General features: G+C 64.7%; 1 protein-coding gene across 12 annotated transcripts in view; it reads left to right on the top strand.

Moving 5' to 3' along the window:
* The window catches only part of JAKMIP3 (Janus kinase and microtubule interacting protein 3), a 36,557-nt gene that overhangs the window by 14,945 nt on the left and 4,571 nt on the right, over positions 1–17,041 (top strand). For 4 of the 12 annotated variants that reach the window (XR_009544596.1, XM_060171047.1, XM_060171052.1 and 1 more), the window contains 18 exons: positions 447–662; positions 1,397–1,516; positions 2,077–2,223; positions 2,551–2,682; positions 3,158–3,193; positions 3,593–3,652; positions 4,510–4,635; positions 4,905–5,033; positions 7,731–7,814; positions 8,156–8,218; positions 9,271–9,369; positions 9,546–9,644; positions 9,731–9,790; positions 10,597–10,662; positions 11,086–11,154; positions 11,683–11,760; positions 15,179–15,382; positions 16,022–16,087. Coding sequence is in view for 7 of the 12 variants with exons in the window: in XM_060171047.1 (XP_060027030.1) it covers positions 447–662; positions 1,397–1,516; positions 2,077–2,223; positions 2,551–2,682; positions 3,158–3,193; positions 3,593–3,652; positions 4,510–4,635; positions 4,905–5,033; positions 7,731–7,814; positions 8,156–8,218; positions 9,271–9,369; positions 9,546–9,644; positions 9,731–9,790; positions 10,597–10,662; positions 11,086–11,154; positions 11,683–11,760; positions 15,179–15,382; positions 16,022–16,087 (1,854 nt within the window). In the remaining 5 variants the exon portion in view is untranslated. The remainder of the gene's footprint in view (positions 1–446; positions 663–1,396; positions 1,517–2,076; positions 2,224–2,550; positions 2,683–3,157; positions 3,194–3,592; positions 3,653–4,509; positions 4,636–4,904; positions 5,034–7,730; positions 7,815–8,155; positions 8,219–9,270; positions 9,370–9,545; positions 9,645–9,730; positions 9,791–10,596; positions 10,663–11,085; positions 11,155–11,682; positions 11,761–15,178; positions 15,383–16,021; positions 16,088–17,041) is intronic. The other 8 variants (XR_009544599.1, XM_060171054.1, XR_009544598.1 and 5 more) reach the window with 5 other exon arrangements.

Below are 17,041 nucleotides of genomic sequence, written 5' to 3'. Positions count from 1 at the left end.
TGGAGAAGCCACTTCTGGGGTGGCGGGGCAGCGTAAAGGTTCCGCACACAGACTCCTGCCTGAGGCTCTGAGGCCCCACGTTGGCTTCAGGCACCACCAGCAGCCAGAGCTGAGAAGGTTCTGGAAACTAACTAAGAGGAGACCTCCGCTTTAAAACTCAGCGTTGTGGGCCAGGGAGCTCAGACTGGGGGCACATGCCCAGGGCCCCGGCCCAGGTTCTGTTCCCGGCTCCGCCCGGCCTCTCCCTAAAGAGAAACATTGCTCGTGAGATGGCACAGCTCTTCCTGGGGAGGCCAGGGCGCAAGCCACCCTCCTGGGACGCGGGCCCTGCTCTGCCTGTGGGGTGCGGCATGTCCGCAGCGGGAGGGAGGAGGAAGGGGCTGGAGCCGGCCTCTCGGACCCGTCCACACCCACCGGCCCGGAGTGACTGTGTTCTCTTCTTGTAGATGGAGGAGATAAAGTTTAAAGACAGAGCACTCTTCGTGCTGGAGAGGGAGTTAGGGCTGCAAGCCGGCCATGCTCACAGGCTGCAGCTCCAGAAGGAGGCTCTGGACCAGCAGCTGGCCCAGGCCCGAGGGGCCGAGCGCCACCCAGGCAGCCCCAGGCGGGAGCCCCCCCTCGCGGGCGGTGCAGGAGATGCTCAGGACCACCCGGGAAACCCCGTAAGCACCCAGCCCGCTGCCCGGGCCGACTTGGCGGGAACGCCCGCCGGCCTTGTCCCTCTTCCTCGTGGACACGGGGCAGCCGGCCGCCTCCGGACCCCTAGCCCGGCCGAGGTGCTGCCCGTCTGCCGGGCAGCCATCATGCCCCAGGCTGGCTGGGCCCACGTAGGGGTCTTGGCTGCTCCTCTGCCCCGGCCTCTCTCCAGTGCCTGGGACACCTGCCCTCCACGGGCCACGGGACAGCAGGAGGCCGCGGGGCCAGGCCGCCCCCTATACCCTCTGGACACAGGTGGGGCACCTCCCAGTCCCCGCAGTCTGGGGTCTGCCGAGCCTCTCCTGCACCTGCTGACCGAGGGTCCGCCATCCCTGGGCCCCGTCTGTCGGCTTCGACGAGACCTGCTCCATCTGAGCCAGCCCGGGGACAGTGACCTGAGGGGACAGAAAGGGACTGTCATTTTGTCTGGAGCTGAGTGGCAGCCGGCCCCCCGCTTAGCGCAGAGAGGTTCTGACTCGGCTCCCGTTGGTGTCGGGAGCAGGGCCCTGTGGGGCCTGGTCAGGAAGGGGGCAGGCAGCCCCCCAGGCTCTGCCGCGGGATGACCCTCACCCCCCCCCCCGTCCCACCCCGGCAGCTCCCAGGGACCATCCTGCGGGTCACCGGTTTGGGGTCTGGGAGGCGTGGCTGCTGTGCGTGGCCTGGGCCCGTGGCCAGTCTGTGCAGTGGGTGTTTGTCCCAGGAACAGCAGCTGGACGAGAAGGATGCCCGACGCTTCCAGCTGAAGATCGCCGAGCTCAGCGCCATCATCCGGAAGCTGGAGGACCGGAACGCGCTGCTGTCAGAGGAGAGGAATGAGCAGGTGGGTGTGGAGGCCGGGCGGGCCTGCTGGGGACCCGGGACGGGAGGGGCGGGGGCAGGTGGGCCAATTGCCTGGGCACAGGAGGACAAGGGTGTCCCTTCCCAGGCATCTGGGGACAGCAGGACGAGGGTGAAGGTGTCCATGCCGTGGTGGGGCTGGTTGGGGCTGGAGCAGGCAGCTGGCCACTCTGGGACAGGGCGCTCTCAGTCTTTCTTGTTTTCCTTTTTGCTGTCCTTGTTATCATTGTTGTTATTATTCTTGTTGGATAGGACAGAGAGAAATGGAGAGAGGAGGGGAAGACAGAGAGGGGGAGAGAAAGACAGACACCTGCAGACCTGCTTCACCGCCTGTGAAGCGACTCCCCTGCAGGTGGGGAGCCGGGGGCTTGAACTGGGATCCTTATGCCGGTCCTTGAGCTTTGCGCCACCTGCGCTTAACCCGCTGCGCCACCGCCCGGCTCCCAGGGTGCTCAGTTCTGTCCCCCAGCCCTGCGTGCCCTCAGCCTCAGGGTCACCACGGCCTGGGCCACGCATGTCCCGTGGTGACGGAACTGTCTGCAGCTCAAGCGTCTGCGAGAGGCCGAGAGCCAGTACCGGCCACTGCTGGAGAGAAACAAGCGGTTGGTGCGAAAGAACGAGAGTCTGGCTCACACCCTGCGGCGGCTGCAGGGCCAGCTCAGGTTCCTGACGCAGGAGAACCTCGAGATGGTGAGGCGGGGCCGGGGCAGGGCAGAGGGCCGGGGACCTGGGGACAGAGGATGGGAACCCGGAGGGCAGAGGACAGAGACTCAGAGAGGGTGAGGGTGGGGACCTGGGGGTCAGAGGACGGGGACCTGGGAACAGAGGATGAGAACCCGGAGGGCAGAGGACGGAGGCCCTGCGGCAGAGGACGGGGACTCAGAGAGGGTGAGGGTGGGGACCTGGTGGGCAGAGGACGGGGACCTGGGAACAGAGGATGAGAACCCGGAGGGCAGAGGACGGAGGCCCCTCGCCGGCCCGGGGACAGTGCCGCCTGCCACCTGCTGTAACTTTCAGAAGCAGAAGTCTGGTGTCATCCGGAGGCCCAGCTCCCTCAATGACCTGGACCAGAGTCGGGAGGACAGAGACGTGGACTTCCTCAAGGTGCAGATCCTGGAGCAGCAAAGCCTCATTGATGAGCTGTCCAAGGTGCCGCCAGGGGCCCCGCGGGGAGTCAGGGATCCCCCACATGGGGCAGGGCACCCCCACACACAGGGTGAGAAACACCCCCCGACACACACACACAGGGCCTGGCCCTGGACCCCATGAAGTGGGGGATGGGGTGCTGCCTTGGGGATCCCCTTCAGCCAGCCCAGGCTCTGGGGACCAGCACTGGCCATGTGTGGGGCCATCTGCACTGTCCCCCAGTAGTCCCCAGGCCCCTGGGCCCACCTGTCACCCTGACCTGTGTGCCCCTCTCTGCGGAGCTGAGACCTGGCCTGGGCCCTCCCAGCCTGTCCCCTGAGAATGGAGGGGAGACACAGACCCATCATCCACCCCCGAAGACTGGAGCACCCCTGGGGCCAGCCTGGAGGAGGAAGGCCCCCACCTTCCAGGGAGCACAGGGGCTAGGGTGCAGCAGGAGCCCTGAGTGAGCTCTCCGCACCCCTGGGTTCTGTCCTAGACTCTCGAGACGGCCGGTTACGTCAAGAGTGTGCTGGTGAGTCCTTCCTGTCTCAGGGCTCAGGGTCACCCTCACCCCAAGTGCTGTCCCTGCTGCCTGGGCTCCACACAGTCACCAAGACCCCCCCCATGTCCAGGACCCTCCTGGTGCCCCTTGAACCACTGCTCTGTCCTGGAGGCTACACTGTCTCTCAGATGTGCTCAGAGGGTGACCCCTTCTCTCCGGGAGTCCAGGAGGTGCCTGTGTGGGACTGGCAGCTTCTCTCCCAGCTAGGGCCCCTGGGAAAGCGGGTGCAGGCCCCCTGGGGTGACCACAGAAAGCTCCCTCCAGGGATGTCCTGAGTGCCACCCCCTTCAGCACCCGCCCATCAGGTGACACCCAAAGGCACTGAGCCAGGGTCACCAAGCACCCACGGCCTCTTCCCCACCTGTGCAGGAGAGAGACAAGCTTCTGAGGCTCCGGAAGCAAAGAAAGAAAATGGCAAAGTTGCCCAAGGTAACAGGTTGGGTGCAGGGGTATGGAGTGGGGTACAGGGGCATGCGGTGCAGGGTGCAGGGGTGTGGAGTGAGGGTGCAGGGGCCACGGGTGCAGGGTGCAGGGGTGTGGAGTGGGGTGCAGGGGTATGCAGTGCAGGGCCACGGGTGCAGGGGTATGGAGTGAGGGTGCAGGGGCATGCAGTGCAGGGCCACGGGTGCAGGGTGCAGGGGTGTGGAGTGAGGGTGCAGGGGCATGCAGTGCAGGGCCACGGGTGCAGGGTGCAGGGGTGTGGAGTGAGGGTGCAGAGGCATGCAGTGCAGGGCCACGGGTGCAGGGTGCAGGGGTGTGGAGGTAAGGTTGCAGGGGTGGGGTGCAGGGCTGCAGGTGTGGGGTGCAGGCGTGTGGAGGTAAGGTTGCAGGGGGGGTGCAGGGCTGCAGGTGTGGGGTGCAGGCGTGTGGAGGTAAGGTTGCAGGGGTGGGTGCAGGGCTGTGGGTGTGGGGTGCAGGGGTGTGGAGGTAAGGTTGCAGGGGTGGGGTGCAGGGCTGTGGGTGTGGGGTGCAGGGGTGTGGAGGTAAGGTTGCAGGGGTGGAGTGCAGGGCTGTGGGTGTGGGCTGCAGGGGTGTGGAGGTAAGGTTGCAGGGGTGGAGTGCAGGGCTGTGGGTGTGGGGTGCAGGGGTGTGGAGGTAAGGTTGCAGGGGTGGAGTGCAGGGCCACAGGTGCAGGGTGCAGAGGTGTGGAGGTAAGGTTGCAGGGGTGGAGTGCAGGCTGCGACGGGATGAGTGGGAGGGTGAGGCGTGGAGGTGTGGGCTGGCGGGATGAGTGGGAGGGTGAGGCGAGGAGATGTGGGCTGGCCCCGGCTGACGCCCCCGCACAGCCTGTGGTGGTCGAGACCTTTGGCTACGACGAGGAAACCTCCCTGGAGTCGGATGCCTCCTCCATCTCCTACCAGACGGACAGGACTGACCAGACTCCCTGCACCCCCGAGGACAACCTGGAAGAGGTGTCTGCCCTGAGCCACTGTGGGGGCAACGCAGGGTGGGGTCCCAGGCCCCTTCCATCTCCACTCGCCTGGGGAGGCCGGCTGGCCCGGGGCCCTGGGTGGGGGCCCTTCCTCCAGGCCGCCAGCTCTGTGCTCCTGTGGGGCGGTTAGAGCTCGCTTGTGCCGCACACCCACTCCCGGGACCCCGCACCCCGCTCCCCACACTGTGGTCTCCACTCTGGGTCCCCCACCCCCGGGTGCCGGCCCAGCCACGTGTCTGGTGCCCCCAGGGCGCGGCCAGGGAGGAGGCAGAGCTGCGTTTCCGGCAGCTGACCATGGAGTACCAGGCGCTGCAGAGGGCCTACGCCTTGCTGCAGGAGCAGGTCGGCGGGACGCTGGACGCTGAGCGAGAAATCAAGGTCTACGAGGCTCCCACCCAGCATGCCCCCCACCCCTCGGACCCCGGCTGGCGGGCCACCTCTGCATATGGGTAGTGGGGCAGGGGGCCAGGCCCGGACAGGGAGCCGTGTGGGCCAGAGCCAGGGGGGCCAGACTTAGGGACAGGGAGCCCCAGAGCCCAGACCTGAGGACAGGGACACCCACAAAGAGCCCAGAATTAGGGACAGGGATTCCCAGAGCCCAGACCTGGGGACAGGGACCCCCAGAGCCCAGACCTGAGAACAGGGACCCCCCCCCAGAGCCCAGACCTGGGGACAGGGACCCCCAGAGCCCAGACCTGAGGACAGGGACCCCCAGAGCCCAGACCTGAGAACAGGGACCCCCAGAGCCCAGACCTGAGGACAGGGACCCCCAGAGCCCAGACCTGAGGACAGGGACCCCCAGAGCCCAGACCTGGAGACAGGGACACCAAGAGCCCACCTGGGGACAGGGACCCCCCCAGAGCCCAGACCTGAGGACAGGGAGCCCCCAAAGTCCAGACCTGGGGACAAGGACCCCCAGAGCCCAGACCTGAGGACAGGGACCCCCCAGAGCCCAGACCTGGGGACAGTGAACACCCCAGAGCCCAGACCTGGAGACAGGGATTCCCCAGAGGCTATACCTGGAAACAGGGACCCCCAGAGCCCAGACCTGGGGACAGGGACCCCCAGAGCCCAGACCTGGGGACAGGGAACACCCCAGAGCCCAGACCTGGAGACAGGGACCCACAAAGAGCCCAGACCTGGAGACAGGGACCCCCTCCAGAGCCCAGACCTGGGGACAAGGACCCCCAGAGTCCAGACCTGAGGACAGGGACCCCCCCAGAGCCCAGACCTGGGGACAGGGACCCCCAGAGTCCAGACCTGGTGACAGGGACCCCCAGAGTCCAGACCTGGGGACAGGGACCCCCAGATCCCAGACCTGAGGACAGGGACCCCCAGAGCCCAGACCTGGAGACAGGGACACCAAGAGCCCACCTGGGGACAGGGACCCCCCCCAGAGCCCAGACCTGAGGACAGGGAGCCCCCAAAGTCCAGACCTGGGGACAGGGACCCCCAGAGCCCAGACCTGAGGACAGGGACCCCCCAGAGCCCAGACCTGGGGACAGTGAACACCCCAGAGCCCAGACCTGGAGACAGGGATTCCCCAGAGGCTATACCTGGAAACAGGGACCCCCAGAGCCCAGACCTGGGGACAGGGACCCCCAGAGCCCAGACCTGAGGACAGGGAGCCCCCAAAGTCCAGACCTGGAGACAGGGACCCCCAGAGTCCAGACTTGGAAACAGGGACCCCCCAGAGCCCAGACCTGGGGACAGGGACCCCCCAGAGCCCAGACCTGGGGACAGGGAACACCCCAGAGCCCAGACCTGGAGACAGGGACCCACAAAGAGCCCAGAATTAGGGACAGGGACCCCCAGAGCCCAGACCTGGGGACAGAGACCCACAAAGAGCCCAGAATTAGGGACAGGGACCCCCAGAGCCCAGACCTGAGGACAGGGACCCCCCCAGAGTGCAGACCTGTGGACAGAGAACCCCAGAGCCCAGACCTGGGGACAGGGACCCCCCCAGTGCCCAGACCTGGGGACAGAGAACCCCAGAGCCCAGACCTGGGGACAGAGAACCCCAGAGCCCAGACCTGGGGACAGAGAACCCCAGAGCCCAGACCTGGGGACAGGGACCCCCAGAGCCCAGACCTGGAGACAGGGACCTCCCAGAGCCCAGACCTGGGGACAGGGACCCCAAGAGCCCAGACCAGGAGACAAGGACCCCCCCAGAGCCCAGACCTGTGGACAGGGACCCCCCAAGAGCCCAGACCTGGGGACAGGATAAAATGTTTCCATCCTGACAGCATGACTGCCAGAGGCCTGGGGTCTCAGACCCCAGGGACACATGCCAGGCACCCCAGCTGGTCCAAGGGAAGCAGGCTAGGAGCAAAGTGCCAGCAGGGCAGGGACAGGAAGGGCCACCACCATGCAAGAGACAGAAGCGAGCCTCCCCCCAAATCTGAAACCACAGTCCCCAGCTGTCCCCCTGGGTCCTCCCACCCCACGGTAACCCCCAGGACATAACAGAATACCAGACAGTCAATGTCACCCACCTCCAGAGAACCCAAGATCCTCATGGGTCCTGCGCTCAGGGTGGGGGTGGCCCCCAGGGGGGGGCAAGAGACCCCAGGCAGGCAGGGCATGAGGTGGCATGGCCCTGGGCAGCTCCTCTAGCTCCCTCTCTCCCAGTAGACATCCCCTTCTCCTTTGCCTGTGTTCCATTGTCCCATCCCCTGTCCCCATGTCCTCTGCCCCCTCATCGCCATCCCCTGTCCCCATGTCTCCCTGCCCTATTCCCTTTGCCCATGTCCCCATCCTGTCTCCTTGCCCCAACCTATACCCTTGTTTCTGTCCCCCTGTCTCCATCCTGTCCCCTGTTCCTGTCCCCTGTCCCTGTCCCCTGTCCCTGTGTCCCCTTGTCCCTGTGTCCCCTTGTCCCTTCCCGTGTCCCCTGTCCCCATGTCCCCTGTCCCCTTGTCCCCTGTCCCCATGTCCCCTGTCCCCTTGCCCCCATCCACCGTCTCTGTCCCCGTGTCCCCTGTCCCTGTCCCTTGTCCCTGTCCCCTGTCCCTGTGTCCCTTTGTCCCTGTGTCCCGCGCGGCTTAGGGAAGTGAGTGCCTCCTGCCCCTACAGACGCGGGAGCAGCTGCAGGCCGAAGTGCAGAGGGCACGGAGCCACATGGAGGACCTGGAGAGGACGCTGGCAGAGCAGGGCCAGGTCAGCATGCCACCTGCAGGCAGGACGCCCCCCCAGCTTTGGGGTCTACAGGCCTGGGAACTAGGGGGTGGCATGGGGCCCAGACACTGGGGAATGAAGGGGGACCCCAAGTAGCATGGTCTAGAATGGGGACGGGCCAGGGGTCTCCGAAGAGGGTGGCAGGGGATGCACCCACGTGTGGGCTCCAGGACCCCTGGGCACCCTGGGCCCGGGAACCATAATCCTCGAGGCTGTAACCAGGGGCTGGGAAGCCAAGGCGGGCACCCCTGAGCCTCTGAGGAAGTAGGGTGCTCGTGGCTAGGGAGGTCTACTGACGCCCACCCTGCCCCGCCCCGCCCCAGGACGTGAAGTGGATTGAGGAGAAGCAGGCCCTGTTCAGAAGGAACCAGGAGCTGGTGGACAAGGTGCCTCCCGGGCCCCCACCCCACGGTTCCCCCACCCCCTGGCAGGAGGGTCCCCGGTCACCCGGGTCTGTGCCCACTCTGTGCTGGCTTAGCTGGGCCAAAGAAGCCGGGGGCCTGGGAGAGCCTTGGGGCAGCAAGAGAGGGTTTGGGGCAGGAGTCACCTGGGCGGGCAGGACAGTGGGCACAGGGTCACCTGGGTGGGCAGGTCAGTGGGCACAGGGTCACCTGGGCAGCCAGGTCAGTAGGCACAGGGTCACCTGGGTGGGCAGGACAGTGGGCACAGGGTCACCTGGGTGGGCAGGTCAGTGGGCACAAGGTCACCTGGGTGGGCAGGACAGTGGGCACAAGGTCACCTGGGTGGGCAGGTCAGTGGGCACAGGGTCACCTGGGTGGGCAGGACAGTGGTCACAGGGTCACCTGGGTGGGCAGGTCAGTGGGCACAGGGTCACCTGGGTGGGCAGGACAGTGGTCACAGGGTCACCTGGGCAGCCAGGTCAGTAGGCACAGGGTCACCTGGGTGGGCAGGACAGTGGGCACAGGGTCACCTGGATGGGCAGGTCAGTGGGCACAGGGTCACCTGGGTGGGCAGGACAGTGGGCACAAGGTCACCTGGGTGGGCAGGTCAGTGGGCACAGGGTCACCTGGGTGGGCAGGTCAGTGGGCACAGGGTCACCTGGGTGGGCAGGACAGTGGTCACAGGGTCACCTGGGTGGGCAGGTCAGTGGGCACAGGGTCACCTGGGTGGGCAGTGGACACAGGGTCACCCATGGGCCGTGCACCCCAGAGCTGGAAGCGGCACCCCCACCCCCAGAGCTGCCTCAGGGAACACAGATACCCTGGGCCCCCGCCACGCTCAGGTGTCCCATGGGGCTGAGCTCACCCTCACCCGCTGGCCCTCATGCTGGGGGCTGGTGGCGGAGGGCCTGGTGCCTTCTCAGCCCCTCTGCTGCCAGGCTGTCTGCCCCACACCCCGGGAGCCCAGGGGAGGCTTGGCTGCAGCTGCCCCAGACTGGCCAGCGGGGCCGGGGGCTCACCCACTGCTGACCCCTCAGATCAAGCAGATGCAGGAGGAGGAGGCGCGGCTGAGGCGCGAGGTGCAGGACGCCAGGGACCAGAACGAGCTGCTGGAGTTCCGGGTCCTAGAGCTGGAGGTGGCAGGGCGCTAGGGGTGGACGCGGGTGCCCGTGTGGGGTGAGCTCGGGCTGGTGGGTGTGTGGAGCCGGGTTCGAGGCCTGCCCGACTGGGAGCTGCGGGAGCGTCCCGGCTCCCCGACCCACGGCGGCCTCTGGCCGTGGCCCAGGTCACCGAGGCTCCGTCTGTCGCTCAGGAGAGGGAGCGGAAGTCCCCGGCCATCGGCCTCTGCCACACGGCCTTTCTGGACGGCAGAAGCCCACTGCAGGCCTGCTGCGAGGCCGAGGGCATGACGGTGAGCCCCAGACCCGTCAGTGCCTCCAGTCCCCGCGGACCGCCACCCGTGCCCACCCTCCGCTGACCCGAGCCCTCTGCCCACAGGACATCCAGGTCCCCGAGTTGATGAAGAGGCTGGATGTCCTGGGGGACAATGCCGTAAGTGTAGGTGACTCCTGACTGCAGACTGCTGACTGCCCCCACCCAGGGCCAGACCCCACCCTGGGGCCAGGCACAGACCCATCCCAGGGTCAGGCATAGACCCACCCCAGGGCCAGGCACAGACCCACCCCAGGGCCAGCCCCAGACCCATCTCAGGCCCCAGATCCCACCCCAGGGCCAGCCCCAGAACCCACCCTCAGGGCCCCAGCCCCAGACCCCACCCCAGGGCCAGGTACAGGCCCACCCCCCAGGGCCAGCCCCAGACCCACCCCAGGGCCAGGCACAGACCCCACCCCAGGGCCAGGCACAGACCAACCCCAGGGCCAGCTCCAGACCCCACCACAGGCCCCAGATCCCACCCCAGGGCTAGCCCTAGACCCCACCCCAGGGCCAGCAATAGACCCCACCCCAGGGCCAGCCCCAGACCCCACCACAGACCCCAGTACCCCCAAACACCCACTCTTGTGTGTCTGGGGGGTGCTCCCTTAGTCAGTGAAGGGACAGACCCCATGGAAGGCCCAGGGTCTTGCTATGGGGACAGTTTCCCCCATGCCAGCGCCTTTGCGAGCGGCATCGCCAGGGGACAGAGTGGGCACGCACAGCCCACCCCTCCCATCCCCCACCATCCCATTTCCCTGCCGCCCATCAGTCACCCACTGGGAGGGCACAGGGACCTGAAGGGGCAGCAGGTCTCTCCTGAGGGCCTGCACAGAGCTTCTTTGGGGCAGCCCATCACCCCTCAGCCCACTCCGTGCCCCCGCCCCCAGCTCCCCTCGCCCGCTGGCCCTGAGTGTCCCTTCCCCTCACAGAACCTGACCAACGAGGAACAAGTGACCATCATACAGGCCAGGACCGTGCTGACCTTGGCCGAGAAGGTGACTGCGCCCACCGGCGAGGCCCCGGGGCCGGGAGGAGGGCGGGGGCATGGCCCCATTCACCTGGGGGTCTGCCGGGGAAGACTAAGTGTTCTCAAGCTCAGTTCTGCCTCAGTTTCCCCAGAGGCCAGGCGGTGCGGTCTGCGAACCCCCCATGCTGCGCTCAGCCTCCTCTGGGGTCCCACCCACATAGCCCCTCAGCCCTGCCCTGTGGCCCCCGCCAGCTTCCGGGCGTAGACTGGGAGAGGGCGCCGCGGGGAGGGGGCAGGAGGGCGAGGACCCTGGCCTGCTGCGTAAGGTGCTGGGTGCAGAGCTCGGCCGCCGACCCAGCCCCACACGGGCGAGCTCAGGAACTGGGGGCATCCCTGCTGTCCCCGGAGCCCAGAGGGACATACAGGTGCTCAGCCCCCACCCCACGTTCAGTGGCTGCAGCAGATTGAAAGCATGGAGGCAGCTGTGCAGCAGAAGATGGTGGACCTGGAGAGCGAGAAGGTGGGTGCCCCCGGGGGTGCCAGGGCCCTCAGGTGACACGCTGCCCTGGAGAGAGAGAAGGTGGGTGCCCCCGGGGTGCCAGGGCCCTCAGGTGACACGCTGCCCTGGAGAGAGAGAAGGTGGGTGCCCCCGGGGTGCCAGAGCCCTCAGGTGACACGCCGCCCTGGAGAGCGAGAAGGTGGGTGCCCCCGGGGTGCCAGGGCCCTCAGGTGACACGCTGCCCTGGAGAGAGAGAAGGTGGGTGCCCCCTGGGGTTGCCAGGGCCCTCAGGTGACACGCTGCCCTGGAGAGAGAGAAGGTGGGTGCCCCCGGGGTGCCAGGGCCCTCAGGTGACACGCTGCCCTGGAGAGAGAGAAGGTGGGTGCCCCCGGGGTGCCAGGGCCCTCAGGTGACACGCCGCCCTGGAGAGAGAGAAAGTGGGTGCCCCCGGGGTGCCAGGGCCCTCAGGTGACACGCTGCCCTGGAGAGAGAGAAGGTGGGTGCCCCCGGGGTGCCAGGGCCCTCAGGTGACACGCTGCCCCTCTGCAGGAGCTGTTCAGAAGGCAGAAGGGCTACCTGGATGAGGAATTGGACTTCCGGAAGCAGAGCCTGGACCAGGCACACAGGGTGAGTGCGGGCCCAGGGGTGGGGTGGGTGGGCGTCAGGCCTCAGCCCTGCGGGAAGAGCTGGCGTGTGTGGCTCCAGGTCTCCCTGCTCCCTGGGCACAGGCTGGGGGGAGTGTACCCCTCAAGCACAGGGCCAACCCCCAGAGTGAGCAGGAGCAGCAAGAGAGCCAGACGGGCCTCACGGGAGGACAAGGCTGTGAATCTAGAGACACTGGGGGTCAGTGGGGCGTCCACCATCATCACCAGCACTCCGAGGAGGAGCCCATGGCCTGGCATGTCCTTGCCCCACAGAAAGGACACTGTTCACTCATGCTTCCCTGCCCCAGAGCATGGACTCACACACACTCAGTCACACACACATTCAGTCACGCTCACACACACGGTCACCTACAGTCTCAGTCACACACAGTCACACACACGTTCAGTCACGCTCACACACACGTTCAGAGTCATGCTCACACACACGGTCACCTACAGTGTCAGTCACACACAGTCACACACATGTTCAGAGTCACGCTCACACACACGGTCACCTACAGTCTCAGTCACACACATGTTCAGAGTCACGCTCACACACACGGTCACCTACAGTCTCAGTCACACACACGTTCAGAGTCACGCTCACACACGGTCACCTACAGTCTCAGTCACACACACTCAGTCACACACACGTTCAGAGTCACGCTCACACACATGGTAACCTACAGTCTCAGTCACACACACTCAGTCACACACATGTTCAGAGTCACGCTCACACACGGTCACCTATAGTCTCAGTCACACACACGTTCAGAGTCACGCTCACACACGGTCACCTACAGTCTAAGTCACACATACTCAGTCACACACACGTTCAGAGTCACACTCACACACATGGTAACCTACAGTCTCAGTCACACACAGTCACACACATGTTCAGAGTCACGCTCACACACATGGTCACCTACAGTCTCAGTCACACACGTGTTCAGAGTCATGCTCACACACACGGTCACCTACAGTCTCAGTCACACACACTCAGTCACATACACGTTCAGAGTCACACTCACACACGGTAACCTACAGTCTCAGTCACACACACTCAGTCACACACACGTTCAGAGTCACGCTCACACACACGGTCACCTACAGTCTCAGTCACACACACGTTCAGAGTCACGCTCACACACATGGTAACCTACAGTCTCAGTCACACACAGTCACACACATGTTCAGAGTCACGGTCACCTATAGTCTCAGTCACACACACGTTCAGAGTCACGCTCACACACGGTCACCTACAGTCTCAGTCACACACACTCAGTCACACACACGTTCAGAGTCACACTCACACACATGGTAACTTACAGTCTCAGTCACACACAGTCACGCACATGTTCAGAGTCACACTCACACACGGTCACCTACAGTCTCAGTCACACACACGTTCAGAGTCACGCTCACACACGGTCACCTACAGTCTCAGTCACACACACTCAGTCACACACACGTTCAGAGTCACGCTCACACACATGGTAACCTACAGTCTCAGTCACACACAGTCACACACATGTTCAGAGTCACGCTCACACACGGTCACCTATAGTCTCAGTCACACACACGTTCAGAGTCATGCTCACACACGGTCACCTACAGTCTCAGTCACACACACTCAGTCACACTCACTCACACACTCATATACACACACAGACACATACCCCTGTCTGAGTGCAGTGCTGGACTGGGGCATGTCTGTGGGTCTGAGTCCCATCAGCCCCAGGAGGGAAGACCCTGACCACTCCTCCCCCAGTCCCCGATGTCCTTCTCTGTGTCCTAGAATCCCTGTAAGTTCTGGGCCAGATGAGCCACCCACCCATGGGTGAGGCCTGGCACCCCAGACAGATGCTTTCTCCCTCAGACTCGAAGCCCTTGCACCCCGTCTGCATAGAGCTGAGTGTGTGCCTCTCCTAGGCTCCTGCCACCACGGCCTGTGCAGGCAGAGGGCACAGCCCTGCTTTGTCCACTGTCAGTGGCACACACGGGTCCAGGTGGCCTATTGCCCTAGGCATCAGGCTTCCAGTCAGACACCCCCCGGGGCTCCTAGTAGGCACCCACACCCTCCTATATTCTGGGAGAGATTGTCCACTCACTGCCTCACTACCACACCACGGAAGGTGATGCAAGTGAGGAGGTGGTGGTAGTGATGGTGGTGATGGTGATGATGGTGATGGTGGTGGTGATGGTGGTGGTGATGGTGGTGGTGATGGTGGTGGTGATGGTGGTGGTGGTGGTGGTGGTGATGATGGTGAGGGTGGTGATGGTTGTGGTGATGGTGGTGATGGTTGTGGTGATGGTGGTGGTGATGGTTGTGGTGATAGTGGTGATGGTGGTGGTGTTGGTGGTGGTGATGGTGGTGGTGATGGTGGTGCTGGTTGTGGTGATGGTGGTGATGGTGGTGGTGATGGTGGTGATGGTGATGGTGATGGTGGTGGTGATGGTGGTGATGGTGATGGTGGTGATGGTAGTGGTGGTGGTGATGGTAGTGATGATGATGGTGGTGGTGGTGATGGTGGTGGTGGTGGTGGTGGTGGTGATGGTGGTGATGGTGGTGGTGATGGTGGTGGTGATGGTGATGGTGGTGATGGTGATGGTGGTGGTGGTGATGTTGATGGTGGTGGTGGTGGTAGTGGTAGAGATGGTGATGGTGGTGATGGTAGTGGTGGTGGTGATGATGATGGTGGTGGTGATGGTGATGGTCGTGATGTGATGATGGTGGTGGTGGTGGTGGTGATGTTGATGGTGGTGGTGGTGGTGGTAGAGATGGTGATGGTGGTGGTGAAAATGGTGATGGTGGTGACGGAGGTGGTGGTGGTAGTAGTGGAGATGGTGATGGTGGTGGCGATGGTAGTGGTGATGGTGATGGTGGTGGCGATGGTAGTGGAGATGGTGATGGTGGTGGCGATGGTAGTGGAGATGGTGATGGTGGTGGTGATGGTAGTGTAGATGGTGATGGTGGTGGCGATGGTAGTGGTGATGGTGATGGTGGTGGCGATGGTAGTGGTGATGGTGATGGTGGTGGCGATGGTAGTGGAGATGGTGATGATGGTGGTGGTGAAGATGGTGATGGTGGTGACGGAGGTGGTGGTGGTGATGAAGATGGTGATGGTGGTGGTAGTGGAGATGGTGATGGTGGTGTGGTGGTCATGGTGGCCACGTGGTGTGACGTGGTGGCCAAGGTGGTGATGATGGGGAAGGCTATGCAGCAGCTGTACATGTCAGGGTGTGAGCACTGAGCCCTGGGTGACACTGGCAGTGTCATGGGGAAGCCTGAGATGCCAGGGCAGCGTCCTCTCTCTCAGCAACTAGCCAGGAGCCATTGGACGTGGGGGCACTTGGGGTGCTGGTCCTGGGGCAGGGGGACTGAGGTGTCCATCCGGCAGCGGGTCCTGGAGCTGGAGGCCATGCTGTGGGACGTGCTGCAGCAGGAGGCCGGGGCCAAGATGGCTGAGCTGCTGTCTGATGAGGAGCGAGACAAGCTGAGCCTGGCCATGGAGCAGTGGAAGCGCCAGGTCATGAGTGAGCTGCGGGAGCGGGACGCACAGATCCTGCGGGAGCGCATGGAGCTGCTGCAGGGGGCCCAGCAGGTGTGTGTGGAGGGGAGGTGCTGCACAGGAAGTGCCTCATGCACAGGAAGTGCTCCATTCATAGGAAGTGCCCTATGCACAGGATGTGCCCCATGCATAGGATGTGCCCCATGCACAGGATGTGCCCCATGTACAGGAAGTGCCCCGTGCACAGGAAGTGCCCCATGCACAGGAAGTGCCTCATGCATAGGAAGTACTCCATTCATAGGAAGTGCCCTGTGCACAGCAAGTGCCCCATGCACAGGAAGTACCTCATGCACAGGAAGTGCCCCATGCACAGGAAGTACCTCATGCACAGGAAGTGCCCCATGCACAGGAAGTATGCCATGCACAGGAAGCACCTAGAAGACAGCACCTCTAGCAGGCTTGCTCTGTGGTCAAGCCATGGGAAGGGCTGAACGTGTCCCCGCCATTCCCTGGGCATCTGGCTCTGCTGTCCCCACTGAGGCCCCTCAGCCCCTCAGTCCCTCAGTGCTCCTGCTGGAGCAGAGCAGCCTTGGGGAAACTGAGGCACAACCTCTGCTAGCTGCTTGGCTGTGGCTGAAGGCCCTGGAGGGGCAGATGGGCCAGCAGCTCCTGGGAGGGGTGTTACTCATCCCTGACCCCAGCACACGCTCATGGACCCTTGTTGGCCTGCAGAGAGTCAAGGAGCTGGAGGAGAGAACCGAGGCTCAGAAGAGGCAGATCAAGGAGCTGGAGGAGAAGGTGAGCAGCCATTCTTGGGGGAGCTCCACGGCGCTGCTAGAGGGGCTCCTGGGGGTCCTGGGCACTGCTAGAGGGGGTCCTGGGGGTCCTGGGCGCTGCTAGAGGGGCTCCTGGGGGTCCTGGGAACTGCTAGAGGGGGTCCTGGGGGTCCTGGGCGCTGCTAGAGGGGCTCCTGGGGGTTCTGGACACTGCTAGAGGGGGTCCTGGGGGTCCTGGGCACTGCTAGAGGGGCTCCTGGGGGTCCTGGGCGATGCTAGAGGGGCTCCTGGGGTCGTGGGCGCTGCTAGAGGGGCTCCTGGGGTCGTGGGCGCTGCTAGAGGGGCTCATGGGGGTCCTGGGCGCTGCTAGAGGGGCTCCTGGGGGTCCTGGGAGCTGCTAGAGGGGCTCCTGGGCACTGCTAGAGGGGCTCCTGGGGGTCCTGGGCGCTGCTAGAGGGGCTCCTGGGGGTCCTGGGCACTGCTAGAGGGGCTCCTGGGGGTCCTGGGCGCTGCTAGAGGGGCTCCTGGGGGTCCTGGGCACTGCTAGAGGGGCTCCTGGGGGTCCTGGGCGCTGCTAGAGGGGCTCCTGGGGTCGTGGGCGCTGCTAGAGGGGCTCATGGGGGTCCTGGACGCTGCTAGAGGGGCTCCTGGGGGTCCTGGGAGCTGCTAGAGGGGCCCCTGGGGTCCTGGGCGCTGCTAGAGGGGCTCCTGGGCACTGCTAGAGGGGCTCCTGGGGGTCCTGGGCACTGCTAGAGGGGCTCCTGGGGGTCCTGGGCGCTGCTAGAGGGGCTCCTGGGGGTCCTGGGCACTGCTAGAGGGGCTCCTGGGGTCCTGGGCTCTGCTAGAGGGGCTCCTGGGGGTCCTGGGTACTGCTAGAGGGGCTCCTGGGGGTCCTGGGTGCTGCTAGAGGGGCTCCTGGGCACTGCTAGAGGGGCTCCTGGGGGTCCTGGGCACTGCTAGAGGGGCTCCTGGGGTC

Source organism: Erinaceus europaeus, chromosome 14 (genome assembly GCF_950295315.1).
Source record: "Erinaceus europaeus chromosome 14, mEriEur2.1, whole genome shotgun sequence".
NCBI classification, from domain to species: domain Eukaryota; kingdom Metazoa; phylum Chordata; class Mammalia; order Eulipotyphla; family Erinaceidae; genus Erinaceus; species Erinaceus europaeus.
The sequence above is the reverse complement of the archived record's forward strand: the minus strand, read 5'-3'. Positions and strand labels throughout refer to the sequence as shown.